The sequence below is a fragment of the Anomalospiza imberbis genome, chromosome 3 (genome assembly GCF_031753505.1).
Source record: "Anomalospiza imberbis isolate Cuckoo-Finch-1a 21T00152 chromosome 3, ASM3175350v1, whole genome shotgun sequence".
In the NCBI taxonomy this organism is placed as follows: domain Eukaryota; kingdom Metazoa; phylum Chordata; class Aves; order Passeriformes; family Viduidae; genus Anomalospiza; species Anomalospiza imberbis.
In genome coordinates, this window is record NC_089683.1 from 89,865,580 (window position 1) to 89,889,578 (window position 23,999).

At 35.3% G+C, this 23,999-nt stretch overlaps 1 protein-coding gene and 1 long non-coding RNA gene across 3 annotated transcripts in view; both read right to left on the reverse strand.

Annotated features, from left to right (window-relative positions):
• Positions 1-2,141: 2,141 nt before the first annotated feature.
• On the reverse strand, positions 2,142-5,963 carry LOC137471376 (uncharacterized). The gene is made up of 3 exons (XR_010997554.1): positions 5,473-5,963; positions 2,347-2,484; positions 2,142-2,298 (listed from the first exon to the last, which is right to left on the reverse strand). It is a non-coding gene; the product is annotated as an uncharacterized lncRNA (long non-coding RNA).
• A 308-nt stretch (positions 5,964-6,271) lies between these two features.
• Positions 6,272-23,999, reverse strand: part of SPATA17 (spermatogenesis associated 17) — an 88,725-nt gene continuing 70,997 nt past the window's right edge. Inside the window, exon 10 of one of the 2 annotated variants that reach the window (XM_068185629.1) lies at positions 6,272-6,419. In XM_068185629.1, the coding sequence (XP_068041730.1) occupies positions 6,339-6,419 (81 nt within the window). In that variant the 3' untranslated portion in view covers positions 6,272-6,338. Of the gene's footprint in view, positions 6,420-22,892; positions 22,977-23,999 lie in introns of those variants that run through there. The other variant, XM_068185630.1, reaches the window with a different exon arrangement.

A 23,999-nucleotide genomic window follows, 5' to 3' on the forward strand; every position in this document is an offset into this window, starting at 1 on the left:
CTTCAGAATACTCCATTTGCTCTGCTGTCTAGAGCAAAAGATTGATGGCAAACCAATTCTCCTCTTATCTGTAGATGGCAACACTTAGTGGTGGAGGAAGTACAGGATCTTAAGAGGGAGAGAAATATTGCAAACATAAATATTTTAAAGATTTGAGCTTTTTACTCCCAATTGATTTTAACTAATTTCCACAGAACATTTTTTATGCCATTATTAGCATATAGTAGAAGTATCCTATGATGCAGGGGAAATGGATCCAGTGGGAGGACAAAAGTAAAGCTCAAACAAAGAAAGAAAACCATGGGGATGAATGATTCCTAGCAGGTACACAGGAATCTTACCTATCTGACATGGATTTGAAAAATAGGAAAAATTAAGCCAGCAAAGGCCTTCTGAACTAAAGAGAGACTCATGTCAGCAACTGTTTGGTCAGTGCCAAAACACAGGTAACTACTAGGCATAAGTGAGATTATTATTGTTGCAAAAACATAAAGTATGAGCAGCCCATTTCATTTTTTTTTACATGCTACGCCTATTTCCTCCTCTTACTAGTGATTCATTGGCCCGGATTTTGGTGAAAATACCAATGAGAAAAACCAAGAACATTCCTACTTGAGCAAGAGAAACTACATTAAGGACACATTCAGAGGAAATTGAGCCCTGTTTTGCTTATGTATGAGTGAACACAGTTTGATTTTTCCTTCCTTCCTTCTTCCTTGCTTCCTTCCTTCCTTCCTTCATTCCTCTTTCTTTTCTTTTCTTTTCTTTTCTTTCTTTCTTTCTTTCTTTCTTTCTTTCTTTCTTTCTTTCTTTCTTTCTTTCTTTCTTTCTTTCTTTCTTTCTTTCTTTCTTTCTTTCTCTTTTCTTTTCTTTTCTTTTCTTTTCTTTTCTTTTCTTTTCTTTTCTTTTCTTTTCTTTTCTTTTCTTTTCTTTTCTTTTCTTTTCTTTCTCTTTCATCTCTCTCTTTTTTCTTACCACTGAGTAGCTCAGACTTTATAAATCTGAAGAAAAGTTAATAAAAGTTGACAGTAGAAAATGATCTGATGGAATCAATGAAGCATGTGTACGAGGAACCACCAATATACCATGCTACAGATTTTGAATAAGAGAGAAGGTGGCCAAACTTGGCCTCACCTTCTTCTCACAATAGTATACAAGATGTATCTCTCTCAAATTTATAAGCACTGTCCCTTCATAAATACTGAGTCATTGTGAGCATGTCCAGACTGCAAGTGCCCCTTATTTGTACCACAATATACAGAATGTAAAACGTTGGGGTTTTGATATTGTTTAGTATCTTCAGCCAAACTTAGCTTTCATAAGACAGCAAAATTAAATTAAGAGTAAAAAAGAGGGTTCAGTTTGTGATAATTCTGATCCAGTTTGTACATGTTATTAGCTGTTAAAGTAATCTGAACTTGCATTTGAGAATGTGACCGTGTCACATGTACAATATTACAAGTAAATGGGTTTTTTAAATCTAAATGTTATATTCATGGAATCTCAACATTTTTCTTGAAGTGGCTGAGTGATTTATCTCAACATATTTCTGCACTTGGGATTTTTTTTGCTCAAAGATGCTCAAAGGAAGCAGTTTAATGCAAACTCTCAATATGTCACATTTTGGCAGTGATTGCTTAATGCAGCAGTGCACAAATGAATTGCTCCACTGCATCCTCTGATCATGAATATGAATCAGAGTACTATAAACTGAACTCAATGTACTGATAAGTGACTGCATCTGATTGTGCCAGCAGCCAGATGATTTTCTCATTAATGAGCTGAACTATTAAAAGATGGAAGAATATGAAGCCAAGCCAGCACTGCCTGAGCCTCTTTGCTGACATTTTTCCAGGCCTACCAGAAAGCTTTGTCAACCAGTGAAAGAAAGTTCATCCCAAAAAATCTTTTCTGAATGAAGACAAATAAAAGTTTCAAGGCTCAAATTCTGTTTCTGATTGCATGGATGTGACTCCCTTGTCATTGCAGTGTTTCTGTTTTAGTATGGGACAATCCAGATTTTGATATTAAGGAATTATGCTCCTCCTTTGCTTTTCAGTCTCTGCTATTCTCTATATAGGAGCCCATGGCTGTCAGGAAAATACAGAGAGCCTCATTCAACTAAGCTGACTTCTAAATTCATTAAACTGAGACACAGATTTATGGAAGGCACGTGGCAAACACATCTTCTGCAATAACAATAAGCTGTTAGAAATATTTTTAATTTGTATATTTTCAAAGTGTTATTCAATGTCAAGTACTGATGTGTAAAAATCCATTATTGTTTGCAAGCATCACCTTGCTGCTTTGCATGTGTAAAAATCCATTATTGTTTGCAAGCATCACCTTGCTGCTTTGCAGTTTAAATATGGCCCCATCTCAGAAGCACCTGCAGTACAAGTCCAGAGTGAGGCATGTAGATCAATTGCAGAGCCCATAATGTTTCTAGATCTTTGCTCCTATAGAAATGTGACTTGTGGCTAACTAAAAAAAAAAAAAAAAAAAAAAAAAAAAAAAAAAAAAAAAAAAAAAAAAAAAAAAAAAAAAAAAATTGTGAAGAGCACGTCGGCAGGCACCACCACCACTGCTACGGCAAATCTGCCTCTAGAGGGCATTGCAAGCTAAATGTTTTCCCTGACAAGTGTTGAGAATATCTTGGATCAGCCCAGAAGGCAATTCTTAAATTGCCTAAATTGAGAGATTTTGCTGTGTTTACAACATCAGTCATGCAGCGGTCAAAAATACTATTGGGCAGCAACACTGAAGGATCTTTAATCCACTGAGCAATAGAAAATAGTTTTGGTAAGTATATGTGTTACCAGACATTTTCTAATATATCTGAAGCTTCTCAGGATGAGACAGGTCATGAGCCAATTTTTGCACATAGCTGTTCCCTTTTAATGACTTTGCTTTCATCCTTCTACAAGCACTGCCATCCCCACAAGTGGCTGAATCCAAAGACCATTCATTGGTCATTAGCAAGAAGGTGCAAAGAGGCTTTGAATACTTAGCACCTGGCATGTAGGCCAGTGCACCTGATACAAACCAAATAACATTATTATTTGACTCTCTCAAGATCTATGATCTGTACCAATTGCTCAAATATAAGTGACATCAAAGCATTATGTTCCAGGATTTTTGTATGTAAAATAAAAACATCTAAGTTACACATCACGAGATGGTAGTGAGCTGGTAGGACAGGCTCTTTCCAGTAGGGACTGTTTTCTAAATGTCTTATTAAGCCTCTGTAGATATGCACTAGGAAAAACCCAAACAGTATTTTTTTTTTCCTCTCCTCTGTACATGTGAACTAAATCAGTTCAAATTACAAAAACTACTTTTCTGCTACTGAAAAGCAAGGAACATTCTTGTCTTGCTGCATGCTGAAGGCAATATTTTATCACTGCAGAGAACAGCACTCAGGTCCTTTGCAATAGTTCAGCTATGGATGTTTTACTATTCCCATTTGTTCAATTATAATTAACTTAAATACATTCAATACATTCTTCTTTTTCTGAAAATTGGTATTTGTCTATTTTCCCTACCATTACAGTGATTCTTTTTGACTTTTAGGTACCACTAAAGTGAGAGTTTTGCTAAATGTCATAGCCAACTACATTCCTAAGAGGTTACAAGTCCTGTGGACTCTTCAAGGTCCAGGAGTCCCTTACAAATTTTCAGACTGCTCAGCTCATTTCCTGGTGCTATATTTCCTGGTGCTATTTTGTGCGTTAAGATTTTTTACAGTGAGAATAGATAATAACATCTCTTATAAGACAGAAATATCTTCTCTGAAGCACATAGGATGCTATAAAACAACAATTTTAATAATAAGAAAACCCAGAGTATATAAAGAGTTAAAAATATAATTGTCAAATATACTTGAAAAAGCAATTTGATAATTGAAACAGAAGGGTAAACCATATCAGGAATAAAGTTATACAGGAATAAAGTAAAATCACTTACACAATCAGTATTTATACTGACAGTTGGTTACACAATGATAGCATCAAAATTCTTCCTGTCTTGTTCATTATATTACTGCAGTGAATAGAAATATTAAAATTTTAGCTTTAACAGGCTTTAGTTAAAACTTTAAGTTTGCCACATGCAAACATTTTGATTTAAGCAAGACAGCAAAACAAAATGGTCCTTCTAGAATAATTATCAAATGGTTTGTATAAATGTAAGTAAGTGCTAAATGTACTTAATGAGAAATAAATGGATTCTGGGAATATACTGTGGCTACACAAAATAGTTTGGATGCTATATAGCCATGAATGACATAAATTCTGTTTGATAAAGAATATTGGATTCCCTGTGAAAAGCAATTTGAAAAAGATGCCCAAATTCCAAACCTCACAGGTAATATGTCTGCTACTTTATTAGCTTTGTGGATGTTTATTTATCTAATAAAGTAAACAGACCTGGTTTTTGTAACATTTCTGGTTATCTGCTTAGAAACAGAAAAGTTTGGGTGTTCTTTTGGCAAGAGGAGGAAAGGTGTGTATTGTATCAAACAATTACCATTGGAAGTGTTGGGTTTAACCTCCCTCTGTGCTCTGGCCCCTCAGCCATAAGCACTACCACCCTGCAGTACAGGCTGCATGGGAGGCTGTGCTTTGTCCTGGGGGCAGAGATACTGAAAGGAAGAAAGAGAAAGATTAATCTGATAAAGGCATTGCCATTTCTAATCGGACTGATGGGAAACTGTGGTATAAAGTTAAAGAGGCAACACAGGGTGAATTACTGTGATGAACTACCTTAAAGCTGAAGCAATCAAATAGATAGCTCTCACATATAAAAATTACTGTGCCATCTTTATTCATCAACAGTTTTGCACAAGTGTCTCATGTTCAGTCCCTTCCAGGAACAACTAAAGCACTCTGATGCATTGGATCAGATTAAATCTTATCTGGGAAACTCAGCCACTGGGGTTGCTGCTTCCTGCTTCCCCAGACTTAATTTCTCATAACAGAAATAAACTTTTTAAAGCTTGAGAATAGCAAACTCCAAAAATACCAGTACAGCACAGTGCTTGCTCTTGCAACCTGCTGTAATAGAATTGGAAGGGCTTTTACTCTGGTGTGTGGTAGCAGTAAAACTTTTTCACATAGCCTGACAGGTGAAAACCTATAGAAGGGAAATTTGTGACTCCTAGTTTATAGAATCAGAGAATGGCTGGGGTTGCAAGGGACCTTAAAAGTCATCCAGATCCAACGTCCATGCCATGAGCAGGCACACCTTCCACTAGACCAGGTTCAGAAAGTATTCATACAAACAGACATTGAAGTTTTCTTCAAATGTATAGGTACCATAGGAATCACATTAAAAAAAAACTAGTACTAAAAAGCCTACCACTGAGTAACAGATAAGCAATCAATATTTGATTCAAATATAGTAAAATTATATGAAAAGCAAATATGGTATAATAGAAAATTCAGCATAAAATTCCTGCAAAAATCTACTCACATGATTTTAAGAATCAGCTTGTAATTTGATCTTTAGATATGCTGAGATCTTCCCATGATGCTGAATTCTTTGAGCCTTTTGTAGTGGATGGGCTCTGAGGATACTCAATATTTTGCAGCACTGCTTGCTAATGAACAGAGGAAACAAGCATCAGTTTTGTGTCATCAGATGTGTTCTTCTGACCAAGCATCACATGATTTTGTACTCACAGCATACAGGACTAGGAGTAAATGCACAGGTACTGATAAAGCACACTAAATGGAAATGGAAACACTGATCTAATAATAAGGCATATATGTTTTCAGAACTTTATTTTATTTCAAAACTGAAGTTCTTACACCCACAGAAATGCTAACAGGATTTAAAATAATACGTTATCTTCCATTAAATGCATAGCCTGCGCTTCTAAAGTCACGGATCAATCAAGGATGCCTAACACTGAAGATGATGAACAACAGTGATGAATCAGATACATTTATAGTTGTGAAGGGAAAAAAAGATATCTAAATGTTTTATTTTTTTAGTGTTAACCTCACTTACAAATATGTAATAAATAAATATGATTCTGAGTATTTTAATTAATGACTTTGGTTTTGTATCCTAAATTATTTATACTAAATAAAATACAGCATTTTCAGAAATAATTTCTTTAAAATAATACTTTTTTTAAAAAAATCATTTTTGATAAATCTTGGAAGCCATATTGCCTAAAGTTCAAGCAAAGTCAATTAAAATTACTTCAGACGCAGTATACATCACAAAAGAGTATTTTGTGGGACATTCAGTGAACATGCTGCTATGTATTTGCTGAAATACATTTATTGAAAACTTTTCATGTGTCTCATGCTTTTTAGTCTCCAGGACAATTACACTATTTGCCCAGTGCTGGAGTAGGTTTTTCCAAACTTTTCAAAGAGAGTAATTGATGAAAACAGAGTTTCAAAGTCCTAAAGAAAAGAGAGAGAAAAATGATGTTAGGCTTAAGTGGGTTTGGCTTTTTTTTAAGGTATTTTAGAGTTCTAAATATTGTCTTCTAGTTACATTTCATTATGTAGACAGAATGCAAATTATGCAAAATAGTGAATATTAAATATACATTTTTACATTATATGACTATTACCTTGAAGAGGAGAAAAATCATGGATTTAATTGAAAGTAAATACGTATTTCAAACTGTCAGCAACTAGAAGAACTGCAGAAATTTCCTGCTCTAGAAACTGTATTTTGCAAATCATCCTATACAAAAGTATAAAAAGTATATAAAGTATTCTCCTCCCCAGCAACAAGGCAGGTTAAAGAAAGCACAATAGCCTTGCTATATTCAAACTTTTCTACCACTTTTCTACCCAGGTTAACATTGAAATAGAGGTATTAAAACAGCTCCATAAGAAATATTTTTTAAAAATTAATACATATTGAGTACTAGTGGCAACAAACTGATTAGGAGAAGCAGCGTGATTCCTGAACATGTTCTTTCCCCAGGTGAATTTCTTGTTTATTACATTCAATTTTTTAAATGCAAATGCTTAAAAATCTAAATTGAAAGAAACACAAGTGAAACTGTGTCTTAAGAGTACAATGTCAATTCAGCTAACAAACAAGAAAGTAAAACTAACTAACATATTTTGATTTGTCTACTAAACTAATAAATACTCATAGTAAATGATTAGGAAGTCCATGGTATTTAAGATCAAGGTTTTAAAGCCTTCTTAATAAAATTATTTTCTTTGAACTTGAAGTACTGAGGATAATACAACAATAGAAAATACTTGGTTTGCATTAAAATGGTTTTTACTTTTAGATGAACTCTCAGCTTTCCATGATCTGTTGATTAATTTTTAAGAAGTTGTTCTGAATACTTTGTACTGTTTTCTATTGACAACAAGTAGCTCTGTGAAAGTGGATGAAACCAAAACGTCTTCATGGAATGTCTGAGGCCATGAGTTAAAGAAAGCAAAAAGTTTTATATTTTCAACATATTTCTGAATTTGAAAGGTTTCATTTACTCTTTATAAGAGAATAAAGCGCTTTTTTTTTTTAAAGACATGAAACAGAATGATCATTCCATGGACAATTTGGATTTAGCTACTTCACAGACCACAGTTCAGCTGTACCTCTAACAACAGAGCACCTCTGACTTCTAGTAACTTCATGCAAACACTGACTGGGCCTACCTGCCTTAAATCTGCATTGCACATTGCCAGACTGAGACCATATAATTTCTTACATCTCATACTTAATTTTTTTTTACCATGATTCCTCCAAAATTCTGGTACATAAATCATAAAATAGCAATGTAGACATACATTCAGAAATAAATAATCTTTGCGTGGTGTGAAAGTGAGTACTATCCCATTTCTAAATGATTCACAAGATTTACTTTTTAATGTTTCTCTATGCCGTGTACTGGCCAATTTCTTATTCAACAGAAACAGCCTATTTGCATACTTTCATATTAAACTTTTAGAACAGCAAAATATTCTAATTTTCAGTGTCTGTTTAGCATCACAAGCACCTTCTTATCATAAGAAAAGTTTTCTATATAATTATTATAATAAATATTATAGTATCTCCAACACAACTGCAAATGGTTTCCTTCTAAAGTGAAACTAGTTATATTTACTTCAGTAAATGAACCAGACTAATTCTGTTCATGGGAATGGAAAAATCAACAAACCAGCTATAGGTGCTGAGAAAGCAAGCAGATAATACTGCAAAAATTTAGGATTAAGCAGTAATTCAGAGCAGAATGTGGTATTCATTATTTTTAAAACAGAAAGTATCTTGTTAATTAACATGCAGGACAGTTACATACAGCTTAACAAATCGTGAACAGTTTAACAAGTGGTGAACTTTGAATGAGAAAGGGAAACCAGTGAAACCTGTGCACCCCCCATATCAGGATAAAATCAGGAATGGGAAGGCTGAGCATTGCAGAGATCTTCATTTGCTGGAGCAGACGGCTTTTGCTATTAGGATTCCTTGCCAAACAAAAGCAATTGGCTGCCAAAATTAGCTCCTTGGGACGATTTAGGAGCCTTTGAAGTGAACAGTGGTTTTGAGCTGGAACTAAGCCCAGGTCCAGCTTCACACTCAAATCAAAATGACAAAGAGGAAATTTTTTGTGCCACACACCCCCTCAGTGTAAGATTACTTTGGTTTGGCAGCTGTACTGTTTATCTTGTTATTTAAAACTATTCCACTAGATACTCACAACTGAGCATTTAAACAACTGGCTCTGATTATGACGACAGCAGTTATGTTTGACCACATTCAGGAAACATTACAGAGTCTGATGGATAAATAAAAGCATTGCTGGCTTTAAAGTTACATTAATTAAGGAAGTTTAGGATGTATACTAAGTAAAAATTGCATAGTATGCATTTAAAATATAAATATCTTCTTGGGAAACAGATCCTGTTTCTATTTTTTCTGTATTTGAAGATAAAGATTTTAATTAGATTTCAACAGAGGCATAAAGTAAGGCCTGAAAACACCACCTGGCCTTGCAAGACCTACCTCACACCATAAAGGGAAAGGAATTGAAAGCCAGGTTCTCACATTCATCTAATGAAATGGTGAAACGACCACTCAAAACATGCAGGGAAGCACAGTGATGCACTGCTCATTGATTCTGATAGCAATCATCTTGAATTTAGGATCTTTGCTTCCTAGTGTAGAAGTTATGAAGTTATGTAAATAATCCTTTTCAAGAACATAGGTTGTCAGTGGAGAAAAACAGGCTTCTTCAAAATTATTTTTACCATCAGTTCCTCTCTGTTAGTAGCTGGAATGAATAGACTTACAAATATGAATTCACACATATTGGTGAGCTTGGTCTATAGTTTTGCACTCTTGGGATCACGGGAGCATGGAGCTGAGCTTTATGGAATTTTTACACAACACATTCCTAAATCATGCCATATAATTCTCAGCATCAGAGACCTGTAATTCTCAGCACGGAGAATTACTTTGAAATTCCCAAAAAAAGTTGGTATAACACTTCCTTTTTAAACTTGTCCAGCTTTGACTCCTTTCACTCTAGTAAGTTGTAGGCGACTCAAGTTCAACTGGCAGATCTTAACAAGACCCATGGACCCTTTCAATATATTATATACTTGAGCTTGTGAGCTCATCTGTTCAAAACAATGGAGTCATAAAAGGTGGCATAAAGCCACCAAAGATTTGTCTCAATCAGCACTCTGATGTCATAGATTAGACTTGCCAAATGGTTACATAGTCTATATTTGGAATGTTATTAAAGCAAATTCCAAAGACATTTTTCATCTGACTATGCAGACTTACCTAAATACAGATCACGTACAAACGCTGGCAAATGAACAAGATCTTGAAGACCTTCAGATTGGTTGGGAGGCCCTTGAAAATCACTTCTGTGATATTCTAGAAACAAATTTGTACTAACAGTGGTTTTTTCGAAGCAATTTTGAGAGTACTGTACAATATCCCATAATATAAAAATGCAGTTAAAAATGAGATAGGAATAACCACTGAGTATCTTCTTGGAAATTTAATGAAGTAGAAAGTCAGCTGCCTCAGACCAAAGCAAGAACAGACAAACAGCAGTCGCATATTGACTCTCAGATTCTAAGGCCAGAGAGCACTATTATTACCATTTATTATCAGCTCCTGCATACACAATTCAGGGTAATTTCATATATGAAATCGCTCAAGTCCATAATAATTAGGAAACTGTTAAGCATGTGATAAACTTGGAACAATAAGCATACAATAAACTCACATTATCTGATTTACAGGATAGGATAGTCTTTCCCTTCTCTGTAATGATAAAACTTGTTTTTGCTGAATAAGTAGAGATTTAGTAGCATGAATTGAGACTAAATTTGTGTTAGGCTGTACAAATATAGATTTCCTTCATGGGTTAGTAGAAGTAACTTGTGCAGAAGTTTCAAATATAAATTGTATAATGAAAAGCATTCTCTGAAATGTAAATCATTCCATCAATAGCAGATATTCAGAGCAGTGATTCCTCTTCTGAATCAATCAAAAAATACTAAAGAGAGTGTGTAAATGCATTATGTCAACCATGGCACCGTGTTCTGTGTGAAAGGTAAACCAATCCATGAAAAGTTTGCATCTGAGAAAAACTCTTTTGTAGTGCTGGAATTGTATCTGTTACTCCTATAGAGACATTAGGCCTCTTCTGTTCTTCTATTTATAAAATACCTATTCTAAATGTAAATTCTGTTAAGAATTAATGGCAGAAGGAACAACTGAAAAACAAGCACAGCTGCTGTAATCATAATTCTATCTTCATGCTACTGAGTAGTAAAACCAGGAAACAATACTTTGAAACCACAGGTACACACCAAGACCTTAGAGGAGGCAGTGGGAAATTCTGCACAAACGCCCCTGCAGCAAGTATGTTCTTAATTTAGGGTAACCCATTGAACAATCTTGCTTTCCCACAAAGTCAGGAGACATCCCATGTGCACAGCTCCTTTGGAAACCAGGCAGTACTGCCCAGTGTCACTGCACAGCTCTTGTCCACAACCCCACCTGTTTAACACTAAGTGGTAATATTTCCTATGAGTTTCCTATGAGTTTCCTATGGTCCTAAAGCTTGTAATAGTAAAATTACTAAAGCTTGTAATAGTAAAATTAAAGTTTTAAATTGAGCTGTCATAGTAAGCCTAATGACCTGTTAGTAGCCATAGGGGTCTCTAACAATGAAGCAAACAAGAAACAGCAAGCTGTTAGACAAGTAAATTGTTGATCCAGCTAACTTTTACTTTTAGCAAATTTATCAATACTGGTTAACAATACTTCCAACTAGTACAGGGCCTTCTGACATGACAAAATGAGTGTAACAACCCATTCTGTCAATACAACACAAATGTCATTTCAAGTGCTCAAAACCCACTAAGCTACCCTAAAAAAGATTGATTTATCTGCTCCAATGTTTCTTTGGGGCAAACTTTTCTCACAACTGAAACCAATTAGTGGGCCTGGCACTTGTAGTGCAAAATGTAGGTCAGCATCAAGTAATAAAAAAGTATTGACTTTTCTCTGTCTGTAAGCAGCATGAAAGGGGTGCCATGGCCTTGTCGTATATGAAAAGAGCTCCATTAATTTCACTTATTTCAACCAGGGCTGTCAAATACTAATGCTTCTATTGCACTTTTCACACAAAGTACATTGACACCAATCCTGGCCCCAGTGTAACAAGTTTACAATATTTCAGTCAGTGAAAGGGGTACTATAATTTTTAATTCCCTGTTGTACATTTAGTCTCTTTAAGCAGCACTGCTCATAAGACTTACTAAGAGATATGAGCTGGGACATTAATAACAGCTTCACACTTCTTCCCATGGGCAGCAGAACCTATTTCTTGGGCACAGCTTCAACAGCTAATTAGCCATAAAGTTCAGGACACAGTTGTTTGGCATAACTGTTTCTGTGGCTGGTGGGCACAGACTGCCAATTTTACTTTCTGCCATGGAGAAAAAAAAAACCCAAAATCTAGGAAGAGGTCTTCCATGACTTAAGGCTATAAAATTGAAAAGCTAATGTGTTAACCAATTGGGTCAACCAGCCCCTTCATATAAGAGATAATAACAAAAGCCTGGATCATGCCTTAGGGACTGGATCTCATTGTGTCAGCACAGGTATTGACTCCCAGGGAAAAGCGTGCCTCATCAGAGCTCCCTGCCCCACAGCTGACCAGTGACCACTGCGTGAAGGGAGTAGAATCGCACCTTTCCCTATTCAGCTTACCAACATGATGCAGAGGAGGAGAAGGAGGAACTAACATCTGCTTCCTCCTTCAACTGTCTACTACTGCTACCAGTATGAAAATCTCTACATTTTGTTCTTTTTGGTAGGAACAATGAAGTTTTCATGGAAGCATACATAAGTTTCTCCATATTGTGGATAGACACAGTAGAGGTCAAACTGACTCAAAATGCTATGATCCTGTTTCTCTCTATTCTCTGCAATTTGCCTTCTAAACTGACTTTTCTTTTTTTCAAGTGAAGTTTTATAGTTCTTGTTGACAAGCTTGAGGGCTCTGAGTGTGATGTCTAACTCATTCCCTAATTACCTCCTGTAAATACAAACATCACCACCAACAATAAAACTCTTTGATTTAAAAAGACTGGGTGACTATGGTAGAAGGCAATTTTCTACTTTCTTTAATGACTTTGTAAGTCTTACCCTTTGAATCAACTTGCTATTAGATCTTAAAATAAAATGATATTGTATAGCCATCATAAAAGGCAACTTTATAACCTTCTGTGTTATGCTTACATCAGGCAAGTTTCTTTCTATTTGTTAGTTTTAGTCTTTTATTGACATTATGATAATGTGCTGTAAAAAAGAATCAGGAAATTATGTTCACAGTAGGAAATTTAACAACCCTATTTTAATATCCTATCTTCCAAAAAGAAAGAGAAAACATTAATTGCTACTTAATTTATGTAACAAACATTTCATTATTTTTACACTTCATTTTTCATGGATATTTATAACTATCACTGAGTCTTACATTTTTTATCTTTTATGAAATTAAAATGAGGAAGCCAAACTTAAACAGTGCTTTCTAGAAATTACGAAAGATTTCTAATGATGGCTCATGAGTTTGAAAAGCCACTGACTTGATAACCACATAGGTTTAGATACTTTCTGTGTGATGTGTCAAGTACAAGCAGCACAGCCATGTGTGCTCCCTTGGGACAGCCTAACATGGAAATTATAACTCCATTCCTCCCTTTCTGGAGTATTTGGAGAAAGAAGTGTTCTGCTACTCATCTGTGGTCACTGAAGTTTCCTTTCATAGCTCTGCAGCTAAATTGTGTTAATTTGTTCCTTAGAGATAGTTGGAGACAACTGACAATCAAGCTCTAAAACTTCTTGTCCTCATCTGTGCAAGTTAGGAGAGGATGTGTTCTAGGCTTGAAAAGAGCCTACTTTAGCTCCTGCATGGTTAGAATCAATTTGAAGAAAGGAACAAAAGTGTATCCCTTTTCATAGCTGCACAAATTAGAAAATAGACAGAAAATAATGGTGCTCTTCAAAATGCAATAATTTGAGCCACTGTACAAGGAAAGCACAACTATTCCTAAACAAGTAAGATATGCTGTGGTAGCCATGTTCATTAAGGATTACAAATGTGTCAACCCTTACTGTCCTTTCTCACAAGCAAATTATCTCTGGGCTTTGATGGAAGTTTTGTGCAAGGAAGAATAAAGGAAAAAAAAGGGGAACGATTTGGTCCAGTAAATTAGTTTTTCCTGTAAGTATTGCCTCTGTAAAATTAACCTGGAATCTGAAACCAGGCTGTCCATTTTGTCATGTGTAATATAACCAGCAATGAAGATTTGTGGTCCAAATTTGCATTTGTTACATTTACTTAGTACCCCGCAGTCATTATGGTTGCCCAAGAGGAAGGAAGGGTGGAATTCCCAGCTGTACCCTCTACATCAATTTATTCCATTTATTAATGATCTGCAAGCCAAGGCACTGTCTGGTCCTTCCTCTCAAACATGGACTAGCTTTGCAATGCTTTAGAAACACATTCTCCCTTACAAATAACTGTTCAGTGAATTAATTTATTTAAGTGTATAAAGCTAATCTATGGAAGAAGAATAAGTCACCTTGATGTAGACACTTTTCAGGTATTTTTAGACCTGTTCAGAGTCAGTACAAGTATATATACAAGTATACAAGTATATTTACAAGTATATATTACAAGTATCGTTTGCTGCAAGAAGTTACAGTCCATGCTCTGCCATACCTTAGGCAATGTTATAAAACAGCATCACCCAAAATCTATTCGGAATGTCTGTATATGAACCAAAATAGCCAAATATGATACTCTATTTTTTTACTATGTAACCTTTTTTTTACAAGTTAATCAAATTAAGAAACCAATGTGAATTTCTCTGCAAGCTATTTCATACTTGTATACCTTTGAACTTTACTGAATCTGGGCTAAAAAACAAATGTGCAGTTAAAATAGTTCAGTAAGTATTCAGAATCCCAAGGGGTGTTTATTTGCTATTGTCATGCAAATATCTACCTCTTACAGTGTATTTTAAGAAAATATTTCTTAAGAGGAGAGTAGAAGTTCACCTTAATCTATTTAAGATGTATAAATAACACTCTAATGAGAAATATATAACCCTTTAAAGAAGTTCTTAAATCTGAGGTGGAGCCTAACACACATTCCTGTGTACAAAAAAAACCCCACTGACTTGAAAAGAATCTGATGAAAAAAAGTAACATATTTTTATGACAGTACTTGTATTTTTAAACTAGCTTCTTGTCCTGTCCATGACACACACACTGCTTGCAACAGGACTTGCATTAGAAACTACTGCACTTAGGGATAAACATCTTGACTTAGGCCATTTGTAAGCTGCCCCCTTCATTGTCTAATCTGTTCAACAACCACATTCTCTTTCCAGCTGAAAATAAGCCAGTGCCAAGTGGTCACTGCCAAGAAAAACTCAGAACCACTTTTAACCTGCTAGACTAAAGCCAGAAAATGTTTAACCTGCCAAGATCAAGTTGCAACTCTCTAACTTGCCAAAATCATGCCACCAGGAGTTAAGGAGGAAAAATTCTGAGTTGAAATTCCTCAAGTGAATTTTTTTTTAATCTTTTTTGGCTTCTGATATGCAGCAAAACCTGTACTCCAGTTAGATTTCATCTGGTTTCACATGCTTCTGGATGTCACTTTCTAACCTGATTGTTTTCTGTGATGAAATTACTAGATATGCAGATCAAAGGAGAACAGTGGATGATTCTGTCTGGCTGAGCTTTAACAAGGCTTTCAACACAATCTCCCAGAGAATCCTTTTAACCAAGCTGGTAAATTAGAGTCTAGATGTGCAGACTAATAGATGTAATAGCTTCCTGAAGTCTCAGGTTCAAAGGGTAGCAATGAATGGCTTCTCCTCTACTGGAACCTGGGTACCAATATATTTCCTTAGGTGCTGTCTTGGGGCCTATCTTAATATCTTCTCAGTGACCTGGAGGTGGAAATGGAATGCACACTCCTGAGGTTCCTGGATTACACCGAAGTAATGAGTACCATGGAGACACTGGAAGGGCTGTCACTCAGAGTGATGCAGACAGGCTGGAGGAATGGCCTGACAGAACCTTACAAAACACAGGATGGACAAATGCACCGGGCACAGACTCACCCCAGAGCAAAGCAGGCTGGAGGCTAACAGGCTGGGCAGCAACTCTGCAGAAGAGGACCTGCTGGTCCTTGTGGGCAACTGGCTAAACATGAGTCAGCAAGGTGTCCTAGCACTGATGAAAGAGAAAACCAGCTTTCCTCCTCCAGAAATACAAACTACCTTCAGAAGAGACGGAAATGATCAAACAGGAATATTTTCTCATTTTGCAAGCAGCTTATTTAGTAGATGGGCTAATACTCAGAGAAACTACTCATCTCCCATCCAGTGTTTACAAATGCTCTCATTAATCAATAAAATGGGAACGAATGCTTTTAGACTAATACCTATTGCTATTTTTTCTCTCTGTCTTTACTCATACATGATAACATATCTTCTTTATGTGTCATGTTTTCAGCGGCACTTTTTCTTCTGTGTAAATCCACCAGTTCTTTGATACAGTGCAGGAATAGCATCCTGAATAGGAATTACTCACTCAGGTGCCACATATTTGTTTGAGCATTGACACAAAGTTAGTTCTGACAAACTTGCTGATTAGAAGCTTTGGGGAGAAGAGCAGCTGGTTTTCATAGCCAAACATTGTTACAGATTCAACATTGTTCAGAAAAGTTATATAGATTAGACTTATTAGCACAAATTTTAAAAACAGATTGCTGAGCAATTCAAAAATTAAAACCATTCTGCATTGGCTCTGATATGAATACATGTTATGTATGTACTGAATGCAACAACTTGTGCAGCAATATTCTATGGTAGTGCATAAACAAAAGTTTGTTTAATTTTTCAGCTGGATAACTTCTGAACTAGATTCAACACTCTGCTAGCCATGCTGAGGAACGAATTTAGCCTAAGACTTTAACATCTATGCCTTTAATGTCTATACAGAACTTTCAATGTATAGCTGAGTATGATTATATCTTATAAATGAAGAGGAAATGGGAATTTTTACAGTGTTTTATATGCTAATTTATTCATTGACAGTGTAGTAGCATTATAAGTTATACTGTAAAGTTTCTCATACTTGTCTGAAGACTTCAGATTTGAACTGAAGTGTGGAAATTCTTTAAAAAAGCAACACATTTTGGTCTTCCTTTTGCCAAAGGCTTGGGCATCTGCAAAAACTACAAATCATGCCAAACTCTTTGAGTGATATATGGAGGACCACAATCCACTAGGAAATAAGCTAAGACGAAGTCATTAATTTCATTTAGGTCTTTCAGTGGAATTTGAACCATCCAGCCCACAAACCATGTCTCAGGAGATTGCAGTGTGCATCCAGCCCACAGTAATAATGATTCATATACATATATGTGTATATGCTTTATTGCTACCTTTAGCTGGATTAAAAGCAATATATCAAATTTTATACTTCTGCTCCTTTTATTAGCTTTCTAGCACTTGATCAGCTGATAGAGGCAATAATGAAATGTTTTTTTATAAACTGGAGTTTTTAAGTCCTGTCCTGAGAATGTAATATTTCAAAAAATAGCCTAAGCTTTGGGGAAAAAACCAATTACAGAAACAGCATTAAAAATGCCAAGCACTGGGCAGAAGCAATTCTGGATCAGTTTAAAAAAGTGATTGATGAAACTCTAATCTGAGCTGAAGGAACAGTTTCACGACAAGCTGTGACCATTCCACACACTTCATTAGCTGCCATAATTAGCCTGGTGTTTCAATTTGTTAGAACTGGTGGGGACAATTTTACTCAGAATGCAAACATCAAAAAACAGGGTGCCTCAGACTTCAGAAGAGGCTTATGAGAAGCTTTTCTAGTCTCTGTTAACTAAAAGATTAATTACAGCTGATGGGAGGCTGTACTCTGATTGTCACTCTGTCTATGTGCATTACTTTTAGCATTAGAAGAAAGACATGGTTGACACTACACTGCTCAATCAAGCAGCTTTGCATTAGCGCACAGTCTGTTAATATGCAATGTTTTTGTTCTTTCTCTTTTTCCTTTCTCCCCCACTAAGTTTAAGGCTCTCATACCTAACAAGTTATTCTTTAAAAGAGCAGGGTGTTCGGTTGGTAATGACAAGCACTTATCATACATGCTGCCATTCTTTCACATGACTACAGGTGAGAAATCCTGACATGTCTCCAAGCTACAAGCCAGGAATATTATTAGTTTCTATTATTGCAGTCAAAATGTTGATTCATTCTCAAATAGTCTCATTATGAGAAACAAAACCAATACAGTTGTGAAACTGGTACTGTGTGCTTCAGTCTTTGTACCCTACCCCTCTGCCTCAGGTGTGGTTACCTCTATACATTAACTCATCAAAAGTTGTAAGGTTGTTTATACGGAAGTGAAGTTTGAATTTGAAGTGCAAAGGTTAGTCCTGAATAATTCCATAACTTTAATTCTAGAACATTAACACATGGCAAATCACCTACTCATAAAAACACTCCTCATGTAGATATGCCTTTCACTTTCCCTACAAGTATTACCAACAAAAACTGTAAGAGAAGAAATAATATAGTTTATCATGGTGGAACATCCTTTTAACCTGAGTTTGTAAAGGGCACATTGAAACCAGCTCTTCATTGTATTACATGAATAAACACTGAAGTGTATTCCAAAGTGGATATTGTACTATGATTTAAAATGGGGCAAATTAGTCCAGAATTGATTAATAATATAAATTTTGAAGAAAGAAGCAGTAGAATCTTACATAAAACCATTAAGACAACAAGCAGTCTGTATTACTTTCCACGTCTCATTCATTCCAATAAAACTGCACAAAGCTTTTACTGTGGTTTTTCCTGTTCAAGGAATGTAGGTTACATTAAAATCCATTTTTCTGCACTGAAGTCATACTGCTCTGAGAATAACGTACTCTTGCTCTCTGGAGAAAGCATCAAAACAATAAAAACCCTGCAAACGTACAGCCTTTCTTTCAATTTGGGCTCATACCTGGCATAATATCTTAGAACACCTGTGGGTGTTATTAGCATTTAAATTATAAAACCATACAATCATAATGAGTCAGTGTAGCAAAATCTCTAATTCACACATCATTTCAAGATGCAACAGTGTGTAGTCCTAAGTGCACTTGTTGCAAGAAAGTCATCCAAATATGTGCCTCTCATCTTAGACCTCAGTCTTGCAAATTCACCAGCAATATATGTTTAAAGATGAGATTTTAAAAGTATTTTTCTGAGAAAATCAGTAACACCATTTTTTCCTAGAACATTCTGTCTGAATGGCATGAATTTACATATTGATTATATTCTTTATGTGTTGGATCCTTATCTGACACCAGTTTTCCCAGCTCCATGGCTATATCTCAGTTATGCTAGGGCTGAGGACCAGCTCTCAAACCTGCAGTTTTCAACAGTTGTATGGCCCATGTAATTCTCAGAGGATTGTGAAAAGCTTTTGGTTACTTTAATTTCAACTCTATTTAACAAGCACAAACAAGGTCTCGGTGAGTATTATCAAATAATAAGTAGCTTGCTTTTGTAGATAAGTTCCATAAAGAATTTTAAGTGACTTGGAAATATAGCCTTTTTAATTCAATATTGCAGCAAATTGAATTGAGTTGAAATACATTATGTTTGACATACATATAAAAAAACTACTTAACTCCAAGAATACCAAACAGTCTATCCAAAACTGATATGAAAAGGCAAGGCCATGGATTTCCCAGTTTAGTGTATGGATTTTGAATTCCAACAAACAAAATCATATCCAAATAGTCAACGCCTAAAACCAATATAAACAAATTAGGTGTAACTCCAGTATCTACTGTTTCTAGATTAACTGATTTTTTTGCAATTAAAAGCTCTGCCACAAGTTACTGTAATGTACACTAAGCACATATTGAAGGAATTGGGCAAGATGCTCTATTTATAAAGTGTTTCTGATTAAATAAGAGGCTTTAAAATGTTTAAGCAATGTGCACAATGGGAATTATTTAGAAAGCTTAAACATACATACATCTCACTCACAGAAATACTGGTTAAAGTTAACTCTTAACTAAAAAAGCGAGGTTTTCTTTTATACCACTAAGATGCAAGTTACATTATTAAATGAGGAAGGTAGGCAAAGCAAGACATTTATCATCCAACAGACAAATGACAGAGGATTGCTACTTAGACAGTATAATAAGTGCCATCTAATTTTCTCCTTTGAATCAATTTATTCTTCAAAGCCTTGGATCATCATCAAGGGACTGCATTTTCCCGCTGAGAAATTACAGAACCGTAAATCAGGTTTTATAAAATATTCAACTAGTTGCCTACAAACCCTTACAAATAACCGCTAGAATGGATTTGATTAGACAAGTGGTGACAGTACCTCTTCTTATGCAATAATTGAATGGTTTGACTCTTCTCAGATACTACTTTGTAGCATTACTTCAAAATCAGACCCTGTGACTCATCAGTAACCACTAGAAAGTTTTTTCAGCCTTCCAGTTATGCACACATTCTTTTCTGCATTTAGTTGAACATTAGCCAAGGGTACATTTTTCATGTTTTAATTTGCTTTGCATCTTTCTACAACCAAGAAAATAATTTGAAAGCTCAATGATAGTTAATAATAATTAATAATTGTATATCAAGCATTTTTCAAAAGCAACTCAACAGTGGTGACCTTAAGAATTTTCTCAAAGGAAACATTATACAACTCAAGAACCTTTCCAGTAAGAGCACTGAAAGTGATCTTCATAACAAAATGTAATTCTGTAAATAAGACACAGTCATAAGGAACCTGGAAAGCTCATTATGTAAACCATCAGAAGTTGGAATTGTCATTTGCCTTCCTGGAAAATGAAATGGTGCATCTTATAATAAGAGATATTTCATTCTAGTCCTGTGAATGAGAAGTAATGTCTGGTGTTCCCATTTTTGGACATTGAACATTTCTGCTTTCCTCAATAGCTTTAAACCTTTAATTCTCAACAGTATATTATACATTTACCAAAAATAAAAAAAAAAAAAAAAAAAAAAAAAAAAAGAGATCAGAAGTTGCAAAATTGACTTTAAGATATTTTTGTTATCCAGTTTCAGAGACCACCTGCTCATTAAGTTGTTCTGTGATATTAAATTGGGCAACACTGCACTTTTTCTGTACTATCTAATCAGGTAGCCAAACACCTGAGCTCCAAGGAGCTCACAGCTCTGAGGAGTATTGCTGCTGAGGTAATCAACCTATGTGGAGTGTGGAGGCAGGGATTCACTCAGGTGAATCTTTCATGTGAAGATAGAGTAACATTCTGACTCCAAATGGTTCTTCTGAGAGCAGAAAGTATATGTTACAGGGTAGAACAGACAGACTTTTCATGAATAGTACAGTTTATATTGTTGTAGGACCAGATCCTTGGATTTAAATGATTTGTTTTGGGGCAGGACTCAGGATAGCAAAAAAAAGTGAGACAAAGCAGTGTTTTGCTGGAAGAAGATAGTTTATAATTCAAACTAAGGGTCCACTTGGAAATCTGAATAGATACATCAAGTCATGCCAGCAGTAATAACCATACAGGAGCCATGTCATGGGCTGGGGATCGCTGGAGTGCATCCCACTTTGGCAACAACCCTTATTATCCCTGACATGGCTCATGGGGAAACCAGGATTGTAACAGCCCATCTAATAATTCCCTTCTGGCTGCCACATTATGTGAGATTTGTATTGCCTAAGAAAACACACTGAGGTTGGATTGGGGAACCAGGAATTTGATATTCCAAATATGTGCTAGCACTTTTCGTGTACATTAGTAACTTCTGTCACAAAGCACACTGGTAAATATGACCTTGAAAGTTTTAAAAGGTAATGAAGCTGACAGTTCAGATGCACATTCATTAGCCAGTATCATGCCATACTAGAAAACATTCTTGGATAATCTTTTATTCTAATTAAAATGAAAACAAGCAAATTCCTTTGATAAAAGTAAAGTCACAGTCTGAAGAAGAAAGAATTTAAAACTTCACACAGATCATACCTATGATCTCAAGTCAAATCCCTGGAAGGTTAGAAAAATGGAGTTAAGGTGGAATTTAAGTAAATTTCAGTATAGACAGGGAAGGAAAAGCACAAAGAGTGTATCAAAAATCCTGCCTCATAATGACATCATCCACTAGACATGACTGTTTTATGTGTTGGCTCTGCAAGACATAAAACTAATTTTCAAACAGAAAAAAATCTCTTTCAGCCACTACAAGAATTTTTCCTGTTTTCTCTATTAACCCAGATGGAAAATCTGTCAGTTCTTGGACAAAGAGCCAAATTTATGCCTAGTGTAAAGCAATGAAATTATACTTTTCATTATACTTATGTTGTAACATTCTTTATATAAATTCTGGCTTGGATTATATACTCATACTTGTTTTTATCTCTTATGTATGTCATGATTTAATTAAATACTTCTGCAACTTCATGCAATCACAGTTGAAGGCAATCACTGTTCAACAAAATTGCCTGAAGCTCTTGATTATGCCTTTACCTGCACTGCCTGAATCTGAGCCTGTAATTCTCTGCCTCCAGTGACAAAGGTGGAAGTGATATAATTTATATATGGAACAACTATTGCCTACTCTAATGGCTACACAGTACAGTGTGAAAAGGCCAGCAGTGTTGACCACACCCCTGCTTCCATTGCTCCACCAGAAGTAGAATTGTGTTGGTGGTGAATTACAAGAGCTATGTTTCCTAGCCCAGGCAAGGCCATGATAATCAGAATTATTTTAAGTTGATATTTGATTAATTCTGGCAATACTCTGTAAGTGCTTTCCACTAGTCAACATGTAATTATTTAATTATTTCCCATTATTAATGGAATGAAACAATTCAAAACAAACAGCTAGAATGAATGTTTTGCAGAAAGCTCATAAACATCAATTCATACATGTAGAAATCTTACTAAAATTATATCAAGCTGGCCTGTTGGACTTGAAAGGCATATTTTATCCCAATCAATGCATAGAAGTAAAATTATCTATAACTAAGGCATGTTTCTCTGCTGTACAGTTCAGCTGTAATGATCCCCACACATTGCACTTGCACATCAATTATGATAATCATAATCACGGTCGTTAAGCTGAATGTTCATTATTATCAGGATGCTGGTGACAGCAGATTCAATCATCAGGTGCAATGGGCAGGCAGTCACAGTCCCACCCAAGTTTCTGCAGACAGCGTTGTGCCACATTAAATCTATGATATGTTCCACATCCCACTCCATTCCAAAAGCTGTAGACAGTAAAGGTCAACTTTATGTTCTGTGCAATATGCTTAGGTTCTCTAAATTAATTCTTTGCAGTCCTGGGTATTTTTATGCCTGGTAGATAATAAAATCCTGTTTCAGGCCAAAATGCCTGTGCAAATAATGAAACTGTGATCCAGTTGTACTGTAATTCACCTATAATAAGGCATCAGAGGGGAAGAACCTATCAGAATGAAACATCTTAAACTATGACTTCCTGAATTTTACAAATAAGAAAACATTAAAGTCAGTTTTCTAAAATGCATATGCAAACTAATTCCAATACCGATTAAAGACTGTAAGCTATTATTTCTGCCTCAGCAAATATGAACATATGTGAGTGTTTTGACAGCTGAAAGACTATAGTTAGTGTTTTTGATCCCTTGGCTGTCCATCTACACTGGAACCTATCATTGTAGATCAAATTCCTAGTGACTAGTAAATTTCTTATATTGAAACTTCTTACACTAATTCTATCAAAGGCATTCTAATGTATTCAGATAGATAATGTAAAACTTAAAATATGTAAGCAGTTTTATGTTTTATACTGATTTACTGAGTAAACTAATTAGATTCAGTTTCACTAAAGGTATAGTATTTCTATTCCTTGTTTTTTTAAAATGAAGAATTAGAACAGAACACTTTTTCCCTTAACTCAAACTTCTTTGAAATGTAAACAGAGTGAGATAAAATTTTCAGATGATAATGAGATGAAAAAAAGAACTATTAACTTTTCTTCACATAGATATGGTAATTATTATGTTTAGCAGAAGTCTATGCTAATATCCTTTCATTTTCCAGAAGAAATGTAACAAGGTAATATTTTTCATTGTTGTTCATTTTGCTTCTAAAGTAATTATATAATTTACATACTAATCTTTTTGTGACTTGAATTAAATTGCATAGTAATAAACACATGAAAACCTCAGGAAAATACTACTAGGACATACTCGTGCACACACACAGCCACAAAGAAACTTTTTGTATTTAATATTAAAAAAAGCCAGCTAATATAAACTAACATCAAATAATACCTCAGCAGCTCAGACAGGTCACTGATCAACTGACCACTGACTTGACTCCTTGGAAGAACTTACCCAGTCTTACCAGCAACAACACAAGAAACCTGTTTAGC